Here is a 20,534-nt window from a genome sequence, read left to right as displayed (position 1 = left end):
AAGGCTACAGAGTATACAACACAGAAACCAAAATTGTGGAAGAATCAATTCATGTCAGATTTGATGATAAGCTTGACCCTGAAAAGTCAAAGCTAGTTGAAAATTTTGCAGATTTAGAAATCACTCTTGCAGGATCTGATAAAATTCCAGAAGCAACTGTCATTCAGAACTCTGAAGAAATAAAATCCCCAGAAATCCCAAAGAAAGTCAAAAGTCGTATTAAGATATCTGAAGATTTGATTCTGGGAAACAAGGACGAACCTGTCAGAACCAGATCTACCTTCAGGACCTCTGAAGATACTCCTCTGGGACTAGTGTCTCTGATTGAGCCTATGTCCTGTGATGAAGCACTTCAAGATAACGACTGGGTTTTAGCCATGCAAGAAGAATTAGATCAATTCACAAAGAATGATGTCTGGGATCTTGTTCCAAAGCCCAGAGGCACTCACGTTATTGGAACCAGATGGGTATTCAGAAACAAGCTGAATGAGAAAGGAGAAGTCGTCAGAAACAAAGCTCGACTGGTAGCTCAAGGTTATAGTCAACAAGAAGGTATTGATTATAATGAAACTTTTGCTCCAGTCGCAAGGTTAGAATCTATTCGTCTTCTTGTATCTTTTGCTATTAACCATTCTATTAAATTATATCAAATGGATGTCAAGAGTGCATTCCTTAATGGTTATATATCAGAAGAAGTGTATGTCAACCAACCTCCAGGTTTTGAAAATCCAAACTTTCTAGAACATGTTTTTAAACTTAAAAAATCTTTATATGGACTTAAACAAGCTCCCAGAGCTTGGTATGAACGTTTAAGCAATTTTCTTCTGGAACACAATTTTATCAGAGGGAAAGTTGACTCCACACTTTTCTGTAAGAACCTTAACAATGATCTCATGATATGCCAGATATACGTTGATGACATTATTTTTGGTTCAGTTAACGCCTCTGTTTGTCAAGAATTCTCTAAGTTAATGCAGGCAGAATTTGAAATGAGTCTAATGCAAGAACTAAAGTTCTTTCTGGGAATTCAAATTAACCAAACTTCAGAAGTTACATATGTTCATCAAAGCAAATATATTAAAGATGTTCTGAAGAAATTTGACATGGCTAACTGCAACTCTGCAAAAACTCCAATGCATCCAACATGCATTCTTGAAAAAGAAGAAGTAGCTCAAAGGTTTGTCAGAAGCTCTATCGAGGTATGATAGGCTCTCTTCTCTATCTGACTGCTACTCGTCCTGATATTCTCTTTAGTGTCTGTCTCTGTGCCAGATTCCAATCAGATCCTAGAGAATCTCATTTAACAGCAGTTAAGAGAATTCTTAAGTATCTGAAAGGAACTCCTAACCTGGGCCTGATGTATAAGAAAACATCAGAGTATAGACTTTCTGGTTACTGTGATGCAGATTATGCAGGAGATAGACTAGAACGAAAAAGCACATCTGGAAATTGCCAGCTTCTGGGAAACAATCTAATCTCCTGGGCTAGCAAAAGACAGTCAACTATCGCTCTATCAACTACAGAAGCAGAATATATCTCAGCATCACTGTGCACAACTCAGATGCTCTGGATGAAGCATCAGTTAGAAGATCTGCAAATTTTTGAGAGTAACATTCCTATCTTCTGTGATAATACTGCTGCCATTTGTCTAAGTAAGAATCCCATTCTACATTCCAGAGCTAAACACATTGAAATAAAACATCATTTTATCAGAGACTATGTTCAGAAAGGGATAGTAACATTGAAGTTCATTGATACAGATCATCAATGGGCAGATATCTTTACTAAGCCTCTAGCTGAAGATAGATTTCTTTTTATCTTAGAAAATCTGAACATTCAAAATTGTCCAGAATGAAGTGTGGCTCTGAAAATGTAAAATGAGACTCTGACATAAACAAATGTGTTTCTGCCTCTGACTCTGATACTTCTACCAAGTTAAGAAGATATCTGAGTTAGAAATCTCCAGGAACCAATCCTTTGGTATTCCTGAAGATTAGATGCATCAACACGTGGAGCACTTAGCGTCCAACCCTAGAACTTCTAGACAGCTGTCCAGAAGAAAATCAAAGGGAAACGTTTGAGATCTCCTCGAGCAGTGTGCATACTGTTGGGATTAGACATTCATTAATTAGCCTTAATCATTTCTCCCCCAAGCGTGCTTACTTGAGCTTTGTGCTAACGCAATATTGTGTGTCGTTTTGCATGTGTTTTAACTTAGAGTATTTAAACACTTTTCTCACTTTTCACACACTTATCACTCTCACTCACTCTCAAACCCTCTCTAAAACCCTAAACCTCTCTGAAGCTTTTCTGCAAACTCTTCATCTTCTTCTTCAACTATGGATGCTCAACAACAAGAAGTTTTCAACTTCTCTCAACAAATGGAATCCACCACCACTGCCCAAACTTCAAGCATTTCAACTCCAATGGTTACAGGCGTTTCCATTAGTCCAGTATACAAGGAACCCCATATCCTTGATCGTTTACCTCACATCAACCTAGCAACTCCCTTTGAGGGTTTGGATGTGTTATGTGAAACACTGGTGGACTTTGACAACTTGAGAAGAAATGGAGTTGATCTTACTGAAGAACTTCGTCAACAAGGTTGGGGAAACTACTTCCAAAGGCTCTATGGCCCTGTTTACCCACTTCTCATCAAGGAGTTCTGGAGATTTGCAGATGCTGATGACCATTTCATCGTCTCCTATGTTTTGGGGGTAAAGATAGTAATTACTGAAGAGTCAATTGCTTCTTTGTTGAACATGGAGAAAGATGGAGGAAAAAGGATTTACAACATCAACCCTAGATCAAGGCGCGTTGCTGAAGTAATCAATCCAACCATCTTCAAACCCAACACTGAAGGAAATCCTTCAAAGAACAAAGAGCTGCATCAGAACCTCAGAGTGTGGCTCAAGATCATTCTGGGAACTATTCACCACCGCCCAACATCTAACTCCTCTGATTACATCAATGCAGATCAGAAGTGCATTCTGTATTGCATTCACAAGGGTGTGAAGATCTGCCTTCCTACACTACTCTTCAGATACCTAAGAGACTCTGTCAGGGAGACCAGAAACAACATGAAGCCCAGATCCTACATCCCTCTGGGAAGATTGTTATCTGATGTTTTCATCGAGAATGGGCTGGTAGATCATCTGGAGAAGGCCAAGCTGATGCAAGATCTGGCAATAGATACTGGGAAGCCTCTGAACGCCAGAAATCTCAAGAGTATGGGAATAATAAAGAAGATTCAAGTCAGACCCACGCTGGACACATCCTGGGATTCCTTGAAAGATTAGAGGAAGCTGCCTCATGGTCTTGCTAGGTTCTACAAGAATGAACCCAGAGATGCGGTTGCTATCTATCTTCAGTGTCTGCTGGATGAAGGTGTTGACATCTCTGACTTCAGCCTCGACGATTGTCTAGATTCAGAAGAAGACTTCGTCAGGTACAAGAGAAGTCTCTCTGAGAAGAAGATAACATCACAGGCAAAGAAGGCAAGACTTGGAGAATCTTCTGGAAGCAGATCTCCAGCTCCTCTGCAAATTTCTACTGGTACGTCTGTTCCTCCTATTTCCTCTGCACCTCTGATGGTTTCCTCTACTCCTTCCTCTAATCCTCTCCCAACACCATCCATTTATACAACCTCTGAAATCCCACCTTCAACCACCAGAACTTCACAACCTCCACCAAATGTTAATCTTTCTCACACTACCACTTCCTCTTCATCATCTTCAGCCCCAGAATCACCCCCATACCTTCAAATCTCCTCTGACCAAGAATACTCTGACCCTGACTCCCCAACCTTAGCCCAAATTCAGGCTCAAAACCTTGCTTCACAACAACCAACACAAACACAATCTGAAGCAACTTCACCTCCACCAGAACAAACAACCAACATTACTTCTGAAGACCAACCCTCTGAAACTCAACCCTCTGACCTCCACACCTCTGATATCACCCCTCCAAACACCTCCGCTGAACCTGAACCTGAAGCTGAATCTGAACCATTAGACTTAAACCCTCTTTACGCTTCACCCCAAAGATCTGAACCTCAACCTGAAGCAGAATCTGAACCTCTCACATTAAATCTCAGCCCTCCAACATCTCCACCTCATACCTCTGAACCTGACCTTTCTATACCTACCCTTGAGGAAGCCATCATGCTGGTCGCAGGGGCTTCAGTACAAAAGGTCAAGTCTCTGACCACTAACTCTGAAGTCAGTGATGATCCTGACTCTGTAAGGACACACTGGAACAGAGTCATTGGCTGGATGACCTCTGAGGCTTTTAGACTGAAGAACATCTCTGAACAAGTCAGAAATGGCTACATCAGAGATGCTGAGGCAAGACTTCAGGAAAGACTTGCAAGAGAAGCTGAAGCCAGAAGGCTGGAAGAAGAGAGATTAGCAAGAGAAGCTGAAGAAGAGGCTAGAAGGCTGGAGGAAGAAAGAGCAAGAGAAGCTGAAATTCTAAGGTTAAAGGAAGCTGAAGCACAAGCTGCTGCTGAAGCTGAAGCGCTGGCTGCTGCTGAAGCACAGCAGGCTCTGACTCAGGGGGAGTCTTCTTCTTCTATTATCCCTATGGTTCTCCAGACGCTGAAAGAACTTAAGCAAGATCAGAATGAACTCCGTGCCAGAATGGATAAGCAAGACACTGTCAACGACAACATTCAGAACATGCTGGCTATGTTGCTTCAGAGAATGCCTCCGCCTCCGAACCCCTAGGCACTTAGGATTTTTTTTTTGCTTGCCTGTTGTTTTGTTTGCTTTCTCTGATTCTGATGTTTTCCTGTTCTTGTTGCCTTTGTGCTTTTATCTGAATACAATGTTTTTCTCTTGAATTCCTTATTTTTTGCTATGTCTTTTTGATTCTGAAAAAAAGGGGGAGAAGTCATTAATTGCTCTGATGAAAATATTGTCTAAATACCTTAAGCATTCTGCAACATATTTTTTTCTTAAAAATAAATTTATCTAACCTGGACTTAAGAAATTGCAGAAGGTATCAAGAAACCTCTTTACTTAGAAGCTCTGGTAAGAACTTCTGAACTCCCTAGCACTATCTCAGGGGGAGCTCTTGTCTATCTGATCTGATATTTTATATGTTTCATCTGCTAATTAAGATTGTTTTGTCATCATCAAAAAGGGGGAGATTGTAAGAACAAAATTGTTCTACAACAGATTCCATGATTTTGATGATAATAAAGGATGAAACCAAAAATGGCACCCTAACGAAAAGTTTCTAAGTGTGCAGGGTTCTAAGGAAAGAAGGAAGAAATCATCAGATACATAATTATATCAGATACAAATTATCAGAAGACCTGAAGCATCTGAAGTAGAAACATGTTCAAGAAAGTCTAACTCTGAGCAAAACAGCAAAATATCAGAAGCATCTGAACAAGAAGTACGCTCTAGAAGTTCTGATTCTGAACAACAGTATGTCAAACTTCAGAAGCTCTTGGCGCTATCTGAAGAAATCATCAGAAGCTAGATAGAAGACTCCAAGATTCTCAGATACACGAAGACTCTGATCATGGAAATACTAATGATGAAAGAGTAACGTTAAAGTCAAGTAAAGGATTGCAAATGGATTTCCTAATACAGAAAGAGACGTTAATCTCCAATTTCAATAAAGAAGGTACTATATGTGGTAAGTAGTCATTTCAAGGAGAGAAAGTTATCCTGGCAGAAGCTATTTATGTTATGGCGTAAATTCATTTTATTACTCATCAGTTTCAACTACTACCTCACTGATCTATATAAAGGACTGCAAATCAACATTCAGTACACAACACATACAAGGAAAAATATACTGAAACATCAACGCTCAAGAAAACACTCTTGCTCTCTAAATCTTCACGAAGCTGTTGCTTATAACGTGAATCACTTTGTTCTTACTATTGTAATATTTGCTTTCTTAGAAGCACTTTAGATTACATAAATCTTTTATCTATTGTTTGTTCATTTCCTCAAGTGACTCTGTGTAGTCTGTATACTTGAGAGGACTAAGAGATCTTTCTCTTAGACGTTGTTTGTAATCAATCTTTCAAGATTAGTGGATTAAGTCCTTGTTGAAGGCGAAATCACCTTGGCCGGGTGGACTGGAGTAGCTTTGTGTTATAAGCGAACCAGTATAAAATCCTTGTGTGATTTTCATTTTGAAAAAGCGCTTATTTTCCAAACAATTCAACCCCCCCCCTTTCTTGTTTTTCTCACCTTCAAACATCATATTCAATACACAAGCCATTATAACTCACATCAGGTGCAACCAATTGCCTTAAGGTTCTATTGTCAGCCATTTCAAAAACAAGTTCAGAATCAGAAGCAAACAAGTTATGCAAATAGTCGGACTCAGAATCGGACTCAATTGTGGGTGATGAACTAGCCTGGACTGCTCTACGTTGTGTATGCAAAGTTCTCTCCACTTCAGGATCAAAAGCAACAAGTTCAGAACAGCGAGACCTAGTAGCCAGGACTAACGCACAGCAATGCAGCAACAATATTCAAAATGTCGACAATGTCCCTAAAAGTCAAAAACAAACACAAAGAAGGAAATTGATCAAAATAAATTCAGAAAAATAAAGTGACACCAAATTTAATCTAATGACTTAAAAATATAATTTTGAGATTTTTTTTTGATTTTTTTCGACTATATGAAAACAGTAAAAAATTCATAAAAAATAGAAAAAAGAGGAATTTGGGACGCAATTTTCATAAGACTGTCGGAACAGATTTTCAATCGGACGCAATTTTCCTAAATACTATTTTTTTTCACTTTTTGGACTCTAAAACGCGAGTTGGGCAGAACCGTGAGGAAACTAGGACCTAGACGCGTAGACACTAAACCTATGACTCTAAAAACGATTAATATAATCAAGAATCCCCGACAACGACGCCACATTGATCCGCTGCCTCGTGTCTTAGTGATCCGCTGTCACGCACGGGTCAAAGCGAGTGTTAGTGATCCGCTCATTTTACATGTTTCAAGCAATTTTCCTACGAGTCTCAGTGATCCGCTGTCGCGCGCGGGTCAAAACGAGTGTTTTTCAAAAACGTAGTACGACGATAATTTTAACTCGGATATCGTTCTTACAAGGATTCTTGATTATTATTATCCAAAGGTAAATCAAATAAAGGGGGGGGGGGGTTGTTTGGTTTGGTGTTCGATTAAGAAAAAGTGATTATTAAAAGCAATTCTTGAAATAAGCTGTTATGAAATAAGTGATTATGAAATAATTCAATCTACCGATTCAGTTCCTACTATCATCGATTAATATAATTTTAGTACCCTAAGCGGACTGTCTATTCCTATTTGGATACAAACTCAATGACAAGTGCCGTGAAGTTTGTGAGATGTATAATCCTATTGTCCGAATTAAGCAAACGGGATAAGTTTTCATGGATTAAGCAACCATGATTGATCAGACACAAAAACGAATTAAGCAAATGTGATGTGCCTATGTTAGGATCATACAATCAACCAAATTGAATCAATATATTTCATGCAATCGAATTAAGCATACAAGAACACAAAATATCATTGAAAGGAATTAAACTAAAATTAACATTATAATAATCTCAAGTTTTGGAACCTGAATTACGGCAGATCGAATCAAAGAGATTAGTTCTCCATGGAATTCGTACAAGCTTTCAAATTTTTGTGAATAGTGATACCGTGTACTGTTTTCGGTTGCTTAGGTTATAGGAAAAGTAGAATAAACCTAATTTGGTCAAGACATAACCCAGGCTCAAACTAAATAATCCAACACAAAATATAAATCTAGTGCTGAAAGCTTCAATGGATTTTTCAACCATTCTACAATCCGAATTAGCTTCTGACGTCTTCATGAAAGTCATAGCTCTTTCTCTTAGCTTTCCAACAACTGGTAGCACGTCTCAATCCGATACTCCTAGCTCCAGTTATGAATTTATTCGTGCAGACTACTAATGCTGAAAATAAACTAAGAAAAACAAATAAGTGTAAAATTAAGATAAATTATAAAAACACATTAAAAGGGAAAAATAACCAAACTAAAACATGGAAATGCATAACTATAAATATAGAAGAATGTGCATCGAAATGCACTGATCACTTAGCCTATAAATAGGCCCTCAGAACTCAGTTTTAGAGATCCAAGCTTTGTCATAGCCTTAAATTTACACGTACAATCATTTAAATCTTGCATTGAGGTGTTCTTGCAACCATAGTTTTAGGTGCTTAGAGATTTATTTTCTGCAAAAGCGTAGCTGCTATTTTAATTTTCTATTGTTGCTGATTTATTTTGTTGTTGTTGTTTCATATATGTACCGAAATTAAAGTCTCTGTTTGGAGTAGTTTATTTTATTCAAGTTTATTGCTATCCAGGTTCCATATTTTATTGCTTTTCTTTCACTGCTACTGTTCGTATGCTTTATTTAATGTTAATTGTTTACAATATGAACAAGATATATACATGCTTTATTTTTACTGCTACTATTCGTATGCTTCTAAGCACTCTCGATTTTGAGATCTTAAAAGGTTGTGAATGAAGGAGTTGGAAAGAAAACGTGAGTTCGTGGAAATTTAGGAATCATAAGTCGTTTCCCATAGATGACACCACTGTTCTGTTCAGGAACCAGAAATGAATGCAGTTGGAGAACTAATTATCTTGAACAATGGTGTCGATATCCTTCATGGTCATCTGGGGTAGACCTGTTTGGTTATCACTTCAACATCCAAGTTAGTTTCATATTCAAGATGAATGTAGTGAATATTGGAGATCAGAGAATGTATATTTCTCTTTGCATGCAGACAAATTTTATATCATAGGTCACATGGTGTGGATTTGAGAGAAATTGGTCCTTATAAACTTTGGGCATGTGAATTGTGCAGAACAATGACTCTTTTATCATTATGTTTGTTTTAGCTTTGTAACGTAAAACTTATTTTCATGGTATGGCCTAACATCAAAAGGTGCTTGTCATTATTAGATCCAAGATAATAATCTATTGAGTACTAAGCCTAGACATAATTAAAGGCTCAATATCCACGCATATTGTAGTAGGATCAATGTGGAGTCTCCCTACTTTATGAATATTGGAACTTGATCCTTTGTGTTCGTTAATAGTAACATATATCATTTTATTAGGTAACACATTGATCTCACGACGTTGAGACCAAAAAAAGATACAAAATGAGGGTAACATGTGGTAAGATTATACGATGAGTATAGAAGGATATTACTGACCTATGTATGTACATGATAGATACGTAATAATGAAATCTACCCCCCAACAAGCATTGTTACTATTAACACTAAAATCTCCAACTTTAGTTTCTACCTTTTATTTTATGTATTTTACTTTTTTGCATCTCAAACAAACCCAAAACACTTTTTTAATTAGAATAATAACCCATTGTTACATTGTCCTTAAAACCACGTGTCTCTGTGGATACCATAATTGTAAAACTTACTTTTGGTTCTAATGCAGCAAGACTTATGTGATGAATTCAATGAATCACTTCTTAGAACAACAACATATCCTTCCAAATATCAAGTCAATCAATATGTCTTTGATACCTAAATAATAAGGAGAAGATTTTGTAGAGCAGTAGAAACCTCTTGCACTTGAAAATTTTCAATTCAAAATCATCACTAAGGTCATTGCAGATAGGTTAGCCATGTTAGCTCCTAAAATTATTTCATAAAAGAGGCTTAATTAGTGGCAGACATATTTATGAGTGCACTGAGATTACATAAGAATTCATTAATAAGTTGGAGAAGCAATCATTTGGAGGTAGTTTTCCTTTGAAGGTAGACCCAATAAAAGCCTTTGATACTTAAAATTTGGTATATATTATTAAAGTTCTTGTTTGATTCGGTTTTGATCAAAAGTTTTATGATTGGATACTTATAATTTTACACTCAGTCAAACTATCAATCATACTAAATGAAAAAGTTGCATGATTTTTTTCTTGCATTATAGGAGTGAGGCAAGGAGATCCATTATATCCCCTGCTCTTCTGCATTGATGAAAATGCACTTAGTAGGTAGTTATCTATGTTCGTGGATCATGATAAGTTAACATGCATCAGTTGGTAAGACAACCATTCCTTGCCACATTTTTTTCAGATGACGTAATGAGATTTTCCAAAGATACTAGCAAAAATGGTCAAATTATTAACCATTTCCTTCAAGAATATGGTCAAAATTTTCGTCAACACACCAGTCCAATTAAATTCTGGTTTCACTTTGGGCCATACGCCATTTAACTATGTTGGAGTTCCTATATGAAAATGCAAGCCTAGAATTCATCATCTTCAGATCATAGTAGATAAAATATTGTCCAAGCTAGCTTTTTGGATGAGACTTCTTCTTTCTATGATGTGTAGGGTTCAATCAGCACAATCATTCATATAAGGCATGCTTTTGTATAGTGATAGCTCCGCAAGTGCATGGAAATATCGTTTGTAATATAAAAATTATCGAACCCACAATGTCAACCCACTGTTATATATTACTACTATGTTTATATAAGGCTATGAATGATTGTTTTGGTTTGCAAAGGAAATGAAATAAGTTGTTTCAAAATTAATTATGTGACAGGAGAGCAGAATGTGGCTCTCGTAAATCGTTAGCGCTTGCAAATTTGTTAATTATAATTAATATGGGACACTATTTTCTTGTAGAAAAATAATTGTTTAAGGAACCGTTTTCTTTCTCGTAATCGGAACCGAATTTTAGCCTATAATTTATACTTCCCATTTTCGCATGTCCAACGTGTTAAAGTGAAAAGGTTATTTTTAAAATTTTTTTAATTACTTGAGAAGTTGCTTAAGGTAGAAAGTTTAATTTAAAGATATTGTTGGCTTTTGCTCGTTCAGTACCAGATTTTAACTGCCTAAACGACAACTTTCGCGTGTCCTTTTATGCTCTCAAAATCACCTTTTTGAAAACTCAAATTTCCCTATTTAACTAAAAATGCTTTCACAGTGTAAATAATTGAAAACAAATTTTTTCCTATGGTCAGATAAAGGTTTTGTTCTTTCAAATCATGACCGATATCTCTAAGTTTTTGCTTTTGGAGATTTTTTATTTAAAACAGAAAATAATCCAAGTCAATAAACAATTCCCATTTAACTATAATTTTTATGACTTAATTCTGAGCACCATCACATTCTGGGCTGGACAAAATTAGTTGGACATGCTATTAACGTAACAGATACTATAAATAAAATTCATGCATGACATACTTAATATAATAACAATAAATAGGCACATGCAAGTAGTGAAATAAAATAAAGAAAACAATAAAGAAGATGGAACCTGTAACAGAAGAATACGTAATAATATATAAGAATGCTCTAAACTGGTACAGAGAAAATGTTGAATAAAATTATGGAAAAACTATGTTGGCAAAATTAAAGTGGAAACGATCCAAATACATACATAAAATCTTCAAATTCTAACTCAAACTTACAGTAATTCCTCAGTGTGAGAAAGTTAATGCTTTTACAAAAGTAATTTTCTCCCTAAAAGTGATTCTAAAAAAATTGGATGATCAAATCTAAACTGAAATTCCTATTTATAATATCCAATTTCGTATTGAGGTGTCTTGAAACATGTAGGAGAAAGTGGAGAAAATTGTGGAATTGGTTTGTTGATTCCTTCAGGGGTGGGCTAAAAATTTGGGCATTAACACCATGATAAGCGTCATGGTGATGATGAGTCGTCCTTCATGAGGTGGGAAGGGATGACGGGCGTCATCCAGTTGAGCCACGTTTTCTTCCACTTTTGTCCTTTTGATGTGACATTTTGCCACTTGACATGTCATCTTGGCAGTGGGTCCGCCATGACAGTACAAAAAGCGTATTTTGCTCCGATTTTTGCCATTTCGCATCATTTTCTTGCACAAAGACCCCTACATGTAAAATACCTTAAACAAACGTGAAATACCAACATAAAACCATGAGAAGTAATAGGAAATACCACAAAATTGCATGTGAATCGAGTCATAAAATGTGATATGTTTCTGAGTTATCAAACTCCCCTACACTTGAACCCTTGTGTCATACCCCATATTTATCCTACCTCTTATTTCTTTACTCTTAATTCATTTTACATGTTGCATTGCATAGTTTTAAGCTTCCTCTGCATCAACATGACCATTTCATTTGGTCACTCAATCTTAGATCGTCAGTAGGTCAAGCATTAGGTCAAGTATTTGGTAAAGCATTTGATTCCTTTTGGCCTTATGGGTTTTCATATGCACCATGTCATTAGATTTCAATTCTTTAATTTGTATTTGAGGCTAAAGTCCAAGTCAAAGGGTTTGACCTTTTTACTTTGAGTTTCCTATTTAGTATTTGCAATTTTTGGTTTTGCTCCCTTTTAGATTATAAATTTTGTGAAGTTGATTTTGGTATATTAATTAAATGTTAAATTTTGGTTAGAGACCAATTTCAAATTAATATGGCCATACTTTATTAAATAATTATTTCATATTAAAAACACAAAAATAGAGTTAGAACTAAAATTATTTTTTATTTAAAACACTTCACAATGGTTTTATTTTATTTTACATTTAGTTACATCCCCATAATAACAATTTACGAAAATGAGTGCAACGAGATGAAAATCCCAATTTGAGGGGGTCCCCACTTGAAGTCGTACACTCTTTTCATCTGCTGCAACACTATCTTCCCATGTGGTCCATGCATCCTACAAGAGGAATTAAATACCATGAGCATCGTACATACTCATATACCACAATACCATGCCATGAAATAGAAATACGAGGGCAATGAGTAAAACACATGACATCAAGTAATCCAAAATGAACTCACGTGAAAGAAGGAAATAAACTCAGTATGCAAAACAAGGAATTCACCCCATCACCCATCATTCAAAATCATATACATACACAAACAAATTAACAGAATGAAATGGAAATAAAAAAAAAGTGGAATCACATTTTGCACACACCATCCCTAATTCTCTCTCTCAATCCCTTGAAATCAGGGATTTGGGAAAAGTTACTAATCGTTTTATTCTCATTCAAAACTCTTTTTTTTCTTCTCATTTTTCTCTTGATTAACATGCTTCGGCAAACGAATTTGAAAATATCTTCAGTCACACGTATTTCACCCTCCCGTACACAATCTTTACTCTCATCCTTACCTCATTCCCACTCTCCTATAAATAAACCACTTCACTGACTCACAAGGACACACTAAAAAATACTAAAACTCTGCCAAATTTTACTCTCCGACACTAAAGCTCAGAGAAATCCACACTTACTCAGAGCTTCCCATTGAAGCTCTAAGCTAAAGGGGCTAGACCTCCTCACACTAACTCTTCATTACAACCTAACCAACAAATATCAACGACCAAAAACACCAGAGGTGAAGAGGAAAGCACAGAAAATTAGAAATAGAGAGAGGACGAGAACGTTTACCAGTGGATTCTTCACTCCGGTAACTTTTGGACGATAGCTTCCTCTCCTTTTGTTTCATTCATACTTGTAGCATCATTTTAGTATTATTGTTGGATGTTTCTCTTGTTAGGTTTTGACTTAAACTGAACTTAGTGATGAACTTTTTTGTTTTGCTTGATTCACGTTCTATTGACCTTGATTTTTAGTGTGGCTGCGTTTTTTTTTATTTCGTTGTATGGATGAAGCTTAATGGAGGGTTTAAGGGTTAAATTTGAGTGGATTTTGACATGATTCTCCATTCATCTAAAAAAAATTCAACAAATCAAATCTATTTTTATCGTTCCCGGGCGATCGAAAACCTTTTTCTAAAAAAGAACATTGTTTAATCCGTTCTACCGCGAGTACAATCAAACACTTTAAGCTTATAGTTACGAGCAAAAGCAATATTTAGCTGTTAGAGCGTAATTTAAATTGTCACTCAATAAAACAAACTGACTAAAACATAGTTTTCTACGCCGAACTAGAAAGCTTTGAGTTCCTTATTATACCAAAGGATATGTATGAGTGAGATCCGCAATCTTGTCAAACACCCTAATAAAAATGTTTTTGTGACCCCTTTTTATTTTCCTTTTCCACTATTTTATTATTCAAATAAAACAATTAACATAAGAAAATATTCAATCACAAATCTAACTAAAAGGTTTCCGTTTAATACAACGAACGTGGAGGGTGCTAATACCTCCCACTTGCGTAATCGACTCCCAAACCCAAATATGGTTGCGACGACCATCTTCATTTTCTTTTAAAGAGTTTTATTGATATTTTCCTTTTCCCTATTTGGAATAAATAAAGTTTGGCGGGGACTCTGTTCAAATAAAATTTCCGCGAGCGCACAAGCGCTTCGTGAATGATTGTATTTTTCGAGATGTGACACCTTGCTCGTCCTCAAGCAAGTCAACTATCATATAAAACAATAAAGTGCAGCAGTGACGGTATAAATACTCAAGGAAAACAAATCTTGTAAATACTCAAATGTGGCTATAAAATGGTTCGGCTAGAATTGACTTGGTAGGTACTAGTGTCGACACCAAGGATATTGTGACAACACAAACTACAATTGTGTTCACAAGCCTCCCTCCTATGCATATCACTTCAAATTATTCCATTGATCAAAGTATAATTTTTCTATTAATTTCATCCTATTTCTTTCGTGACAGTCACATTAAGGTCATTTATCTTACACACATGGTAGATGTTCTGTTAGTGATTATGATCAAACATCTTGTTAAATTTACATAATTTTTTTTCTTCCAAATATGTATTACTTCTTTTGAAGGTTCAACCACTTGATGGGCTAAATGACCGGGTGTGGGTCAACTAACTTAATAGATGTGGTATTCCCATTTTATTCATATTTAGCAACAAACTATTCACTTATTATTCTTCGACCAACCCAATGAAATGTGTGTTTGTAGATGGTGTCTGACTAGATATAAAAATTACTTGAGATTCACTAAAAAATAGAAGTTCATGACTAAGGCTCAATGGGAATTTAAACTAGCATGCATATGTGGGAGGATTGAGGTGTTGGGACAATACCGATTTTGTCGAATTTTCCCAAGTCTCCTCAACCTAGTCTCTCTGCTTTTTACAACCTATATACTTTCAAATCATGCTAAAAATCCTAAGTCTTTTAAAAAAAATTGGTGGGGCTCAAGTATTCAGGGAAAATCAACAAGTAAAAAACTGCATATAAAGGACTCGACAACACATACAATGACTTGATACACTAAGCTATACAATAAAAATTTAGCAATAACATAAATCTAAACTAAGGAAACAAATAAAACAAAAAATCAAAAGTAAAGAAAAGCGGTAAACTCCCCATACACGTAAATCTTACATTGTCCTCAATGTAAGGAAATAAGAGCAAGAAAGGAAGGTAGAACCGGTCAGATGGAATAAAGGTCGGCCTCAACGGGGTTTGCGCTCAGGAGGTGGCATGCCCAATCCCTACAAATAGTAAAGCATATCTGTTAGCATCTCATTGTGCATCTGATCTCACGGAGCTTCTATAGAGTCCCTTTTAGCTATCTCTATCTACATGTTGTGCATCTGCTGAGTCAAGTGTTATATCATCTCACCACTCTGAGTCTCAGCTTCCTATAAACTCTACAGCTGTGTCGTCATGGTAGCATGATATGCCTTTATAGCCCACTGATGTATGGCATATAATAGCTGATCACGCTCTGATTCCTTATCGTTGTGTGAAGATTTCTTCCCCTCCATATCAGTAGCATAATCCTCGATTAGCCGCTCGCATTGGCATCCAAATTCAGTCAATTAAGGGCCCCATCGAGGGACCTCGCAAGGGATACCGACATCATGTAGAAATCCTAACATGGCCGAAATTTGGTTATGACTAAACTCATAATACTTGTTAAACATTCTGAAACCAGAAAATTCCAACCGAGCCTTAGCTCGCGAGATTATTGAGATGAACCGAGGAACTCAAGTTTGAGTCGCTCATATGTATACTATCAAGACTCACTTCAAGACAATTTTACACAATTCAAAATGGCAAGTTAGCAATGGTAGCAAGATTAAATTTTGGACTTATAAATCGTCAAAGCTTGGTAACCTTGGTGATTTTCTCCAAATCCCAAGTCATTTGTGTCATCAACTTACCTCTATTGTACAAGACTTCATCATCAACTCAAATTGGAACATTCCTTCAGATTTTCTCTCTCTTTTTCCTAACATAACTACCAACATCTCCTCCATAGTTCTTCCTCTATGACAAAAAGAGGACAATCTGCATTGGAAAAACTCCATTTCATGTCGTCTTTACCTCAAACACGCATACTCTTTTGTGAATATGGTTCCTATAATCAAGGAGTGGAGTAAGATCATTTTGAACCCTATTATCCCTCGCTTAAATTCAACCCTCATTTGGATAATCCTCAATCATAAAATGCCAACTGATGATACCCTGGCTCGAAAAGGTTGCCAATTTCCCTCAACATGCAGCCTTTGCAAGAGACCTTTTGAAACTAAACATCCTTTTTTTTTACTGCACTTTTTCCCTCAATGTTTGACTTCTCCATTTTAAAGGCCTTTAATGTCCAAGTTCACCCTCCTAAGGATCCTATAATCAAAGAAGTCATTTGGTGTCCTTCTAACAATCCTTGGATTAAATGTAATACATATGGATCCTCTCTTAGTTTGGCTGGCCCTACTTCACATGGAGGAATATTCAGGTCATCCTCAAGTACTTGTATGGGTTGTTTTGTTTCTCTTATCTTCGAGCTCACAACTCTCTTTATGTTGAGCTTATAGGAATCATCCTTGCTATAGATCAAGTTGTCAATGGAAGATGAAACTTATAACTATTCTAGCTTTTGAGAATCCAAACAATGTTCCTTGGATTCTAAGCAATCGATGAAACAAATGTATATCATGAACAAATGTCTAGATCGGTGAATTTGTTATCTCAGACATATAAGGAAGAAAAATAATTGTGCAGTCATCCTTTCCTCCATTGGGTTATCTCTTGACTCTTTCACTTGGTGGAGTAGCCACCCTTTGGCTATTATAAGTGACTTGGTTAAGAACATCTTAGTATTGCCTTTTAATAGATTCTCCTAGCCTTTTTTTGTGCTACGAGGGTTTTGGTCTTGATCCCCTATTTTGTAATTCCCTCTTTTTCTTTTCAATAGATGAAACTTATAATAAAGAAGATACATATTTTATAATTTGATTTAATTTTTTTTCTTTTACCGATTAAGCATCTCCTTATATATAATAATATCTTATTTTTATCATTTTATTTTGCTAATTATAGTTCATCTAGTTCAATTGACATATAATAATTTAATTTCATTAAAAAGTTTACATAGAATATTATATTCCTTAAAAAAAATCCAAAACTCAAGATGATTTAATTTAACCTTTTTTTTTGGTTTTTTATTAATAATATAATTTATATTATTATTGAAATAAAAAAAGTTATAAATAAAATAAAATTTCAATTGTGTTATCTAACCACTACCACATCATCAATTAAATTGTCACGCCATAAAAATGACAATCAAATAAAGTGAAAGCTATAATTCTTAAAAAATTGAAATCAAATAATTAATTAACTTGATTTAAAAATGAAAGGATTAAAATAAAGAATTAAAATTACAATTAACCTAAATATTTTACTTAACTTATTTTTTCAATTTAAAAAAAAAATTAAACGATAAATTAAAATGATATTAATTAATATGCACGGTGATTGTGTTACCAAACAGCTACTACAATACCAAATTTTATTTAGTGCACCATGCCTATTTTTTCTCATTCTGTTATTATTTTTTCTTTTTAATTTGATAAAATGCCTATTTTTTCTCATTCTGTTATTATTTTTTCTTTTTAATTTGATAAAATAAGATAAGATATTTCTATAGGTTGTTACTTTTTTTTTTAGCAATTAACACTAGTTTGTTATAGTTTGACTTTGAGATTTTTGTTTTATTATATAAATAAGAAACTCAGTACAATCTATTCACTGATATTACTCTTAGTTTAACTATTACTTATAATACAAGAATATCAAAGTTTATTCTTTTTGAAGATGAAGGTAGCACCTGATTTCAACTTTAACCAAGAGGTTTGTTTGTTTCACCATCCACAATGAATGCATATTACCAACATTGTTTCTTGTATTTCTTGCATTGCATGTGCTTCTCTTTCAAAGTTTTATACTGAATGCCCAATAATGCTCTTTCAATGTGTCACGTTTACAATCAATTTAGAAGATTTTTTCTGTGGTGTGGATGGGATTTTCCGTGACTTGATTTAGTCTTTTTCATGTTTTTATGCTTGGTTAAATGCAAGATGAGTCTTTGTTTAAAAGAGTCTGATTCACTAATAGTATCAAGGCCTATATGCAGGATGGAACTTTGCATAACTATCTCACTAGTCTGCCTCCATTAGAGACCAACGAGTGTGCTGGAGCTACTTTGAATTCCCTTGCCTTTGATTTTTCTCCTACTACATCATATGATAACGTCTTATTTAATACTTTATATGATGAATCCATCGTTCCCATAAGGTCCTTGTCAAATATTCTTGTTTGTGAGTTATCATATTTAATGTTTTGTTTATTTGATACCTCTCTCTCTTATTCTTTGTTAGAAATAACCCCTTGGACACATCAATGCCTGAACTTTTTTCTGAGGATGCAAATAAAATACATCCACATGAAGAAGCTGATAATGTAATTCCTACCGAAGATTACTCACCTGACTTATTTTTAATCTCAAGTGATGGTTCTATGAAAGATTCAGTTGAGGGTGGAAATTATTATATTCAAGAAGTATGTCAGGTTGAGACAAACATTGAAGTTCCTGATAGTGAAATGCAATCTTTAGCTTTAATGAATAGAAATCAAATTCGGAGATGGAATGATGAGGTGAGAAAATCAAATCTATTCGCATGACTCTGATATAATGAATCATTATCATAAAATTTGCTACATTTTGTATTGCATGTCATAATAGACTATAATGTTATCATGATCTTTTGTGATTTATAAATCTAAAATTTGTTTCTACTTGTGTCAATGTCTATAACAAATCAATCATTGTAACTAATACTTTTGTTTTTATAGGTTTTTCGTACACAGGAGCTCGTTTTAGATAAGCTTGAGAATAGGATGACCATTAACGTAGCAAAATCTGATGAACAGAATGCTAGTAATCAAATCAGTCGGAGTAGTCTCATAATGCCATTTCAGGACCTAACGAATAAACAATTGAATCCTCCAAGCTTGAAAAGGAAAATGAATGATCATATTCATCTGGATGCTTCCTTCTTAACACATGAAAATCGGGAGGAAAGTGCTGATTTCTATCAGAGTATCCCCCAAAAGAAGATGAAAATGTAGTTAGTGATTATTTTTAGTCCATTACGATTATGCTAGTTTTTATGTTTCTTCATTCGTCTAACACCAAAGTTCCATTTTGCAGCCACAATTCAGATCCAACTGAGGAAGGAGGGGCATGCAATAACTGTAAATGTAGAAAAACTCAGTGTTTGAAACTGTAAGTTATAAGAAATGCTCCTTTTTTTTTGGTGACAACACAAAGATGAAGCTACTAATATATTTATTTTCCAGTTATTGTTCGTGCTTTGCTGCTGGAGTTTACTGCACAGGACCTTGCTCATGTCAAAACTGCTTGAATAATCACATTAATGAAGATAAAGTCCTGGAAGCTCGCAAGAAAATTGTGCCTAAGGTTGTAAGAAGTTCTGATTATTCACCTCAAATAAATTAAACGTGATTTGATATTAATGATATTCTTCTTGTAGGAGGACCCCAACAAAAGTGGATGCAACTGCAATAAAACAAGCTGCATGAAGAAATACTGTGAATGCTATAAGGTTTTCTCCATTCCATTGTTTATATATATATATAATATCATGAATAAATTTTATTTTGATTTATAAGGTTTTGTTTTGAAGGCTGGTGTTGGTTGCTCCCCAAGTTGTAACTGTCGAGGATGTGAGAATATACATGGTAGAAAGGATCATAATGGGAACAAAGTCTTAGCTTGAAGAAACAGAAGCATTACAAAGTCAAGATTTGATATGTTGATTTTTTGTTTTTGATGAGATCATAAATTTGATGTTCATTATTGATCTCTCTGTTCATTTGTATGTGACAGACCAATGCTTCCATATGACCTTATTTATCAATGGAAGATCTTGTACTGAATTGTTTAAAACAAGTGTTCAAGTTTATGTTTCTGCTATTTTCATTTTTATTTTCTGCAAAAGTGTTGCTGCTATTTTCATTTTTATTGTTGCTGATTTATTTTGCTGTTGTTGTTTCATATATGTACCGAAATTACGGTCTATGTTTGGAATAGTTTATTTTATTCAAGTTTATTGCTATCCACTTTTGCTTTTCTTATGCTTTATTTAATGTTAATTGTTTACAATATGAACAAGATATATATACATTCTTTATTTTTACTGCTACTGTTCGTATGTTTGGAAGGCACAAGAAGAAACCTTTTCTTAAACATTATTTTTGTTGCAATCATTTGTGTTGATTCCATAATATAC

At 35.1% G+C, this 20,534-nt stretch overlaps 1 protein-coding gene across 1 annotated transcript; it reads left to right on the top strand.

Annotated features, from left to right (window-relative positions):
- Positions 1-19,086: 19,086 nt before the first annotated feature.
- Positions 19,087-19,943, top strand: LOC127098468 (protein tesmin/TSO1-like CXC 3). The gene is made up of 4 exons (XM_051037077.1): positions 19,087-19,346; positions 19,433-19,507; positions 19,582-19,702; positions 19,776-19,943. The coding sequence occupies exons 1-4, from the start codon at positions 19,120-19,122 to the stop codon at positions 19,911-19,913; spliced, it is 561 nt and encodes a 186-aa protein (XP_050893034.1). The 5' UTR covers positions 19,087-19,119; the 3' UTR covers positions 19,914-19,943.
- Positions 19,944-20,534: the final 591 nt, after the last annotated feature.

Source organism: Lathyrus oleraceus, chromosome 6 (assembly GCF_024323335.1).
Source record: "Lathyrus oleraceus cultivar Zhongwan6 chromosome 6, CAAS_Psat_ZW6_1.0, whole genome shotgun sequence".
In the NCBI taxonomy this organism is placed as follows: Eukaryota; Viridiplantae; Streptophyta; class Magnoliopsida; order Fabales; family Fabaceae; genus Lathyrus; species Lathyrus oleraceus.
The sequence above is the reverse complement of the archived record's forward strand: the minus strand, read 5'-3'. Positions and strand labels throughout refer to the sequence as shown.

Bases quoted from the DNA above. Each gene is read 5' to 3' on its own strand.
- LOC127098468 (XM_051037077.1), top strand. From the start codon at position 19,120: ATGACCATTAACGTAGCAAAATCTGATGAACAGAATGCTAGTAATCAA. The intron at 19,508-19,581 runs GTAAGTTATAAG...TTTATTTTCCAG, and splicing joins AAAACTCAGTGTTTGAAACT to TTATTGTTCGTGCTTTGCTG. The intron at 19,703-19,775 runs GTTGTAAGAAGT...TTCTTCTTGTAG, and splicing joins GCAAGAAAATTGTGCCTAAG to GAGGACCCCAACAAAAGTGG.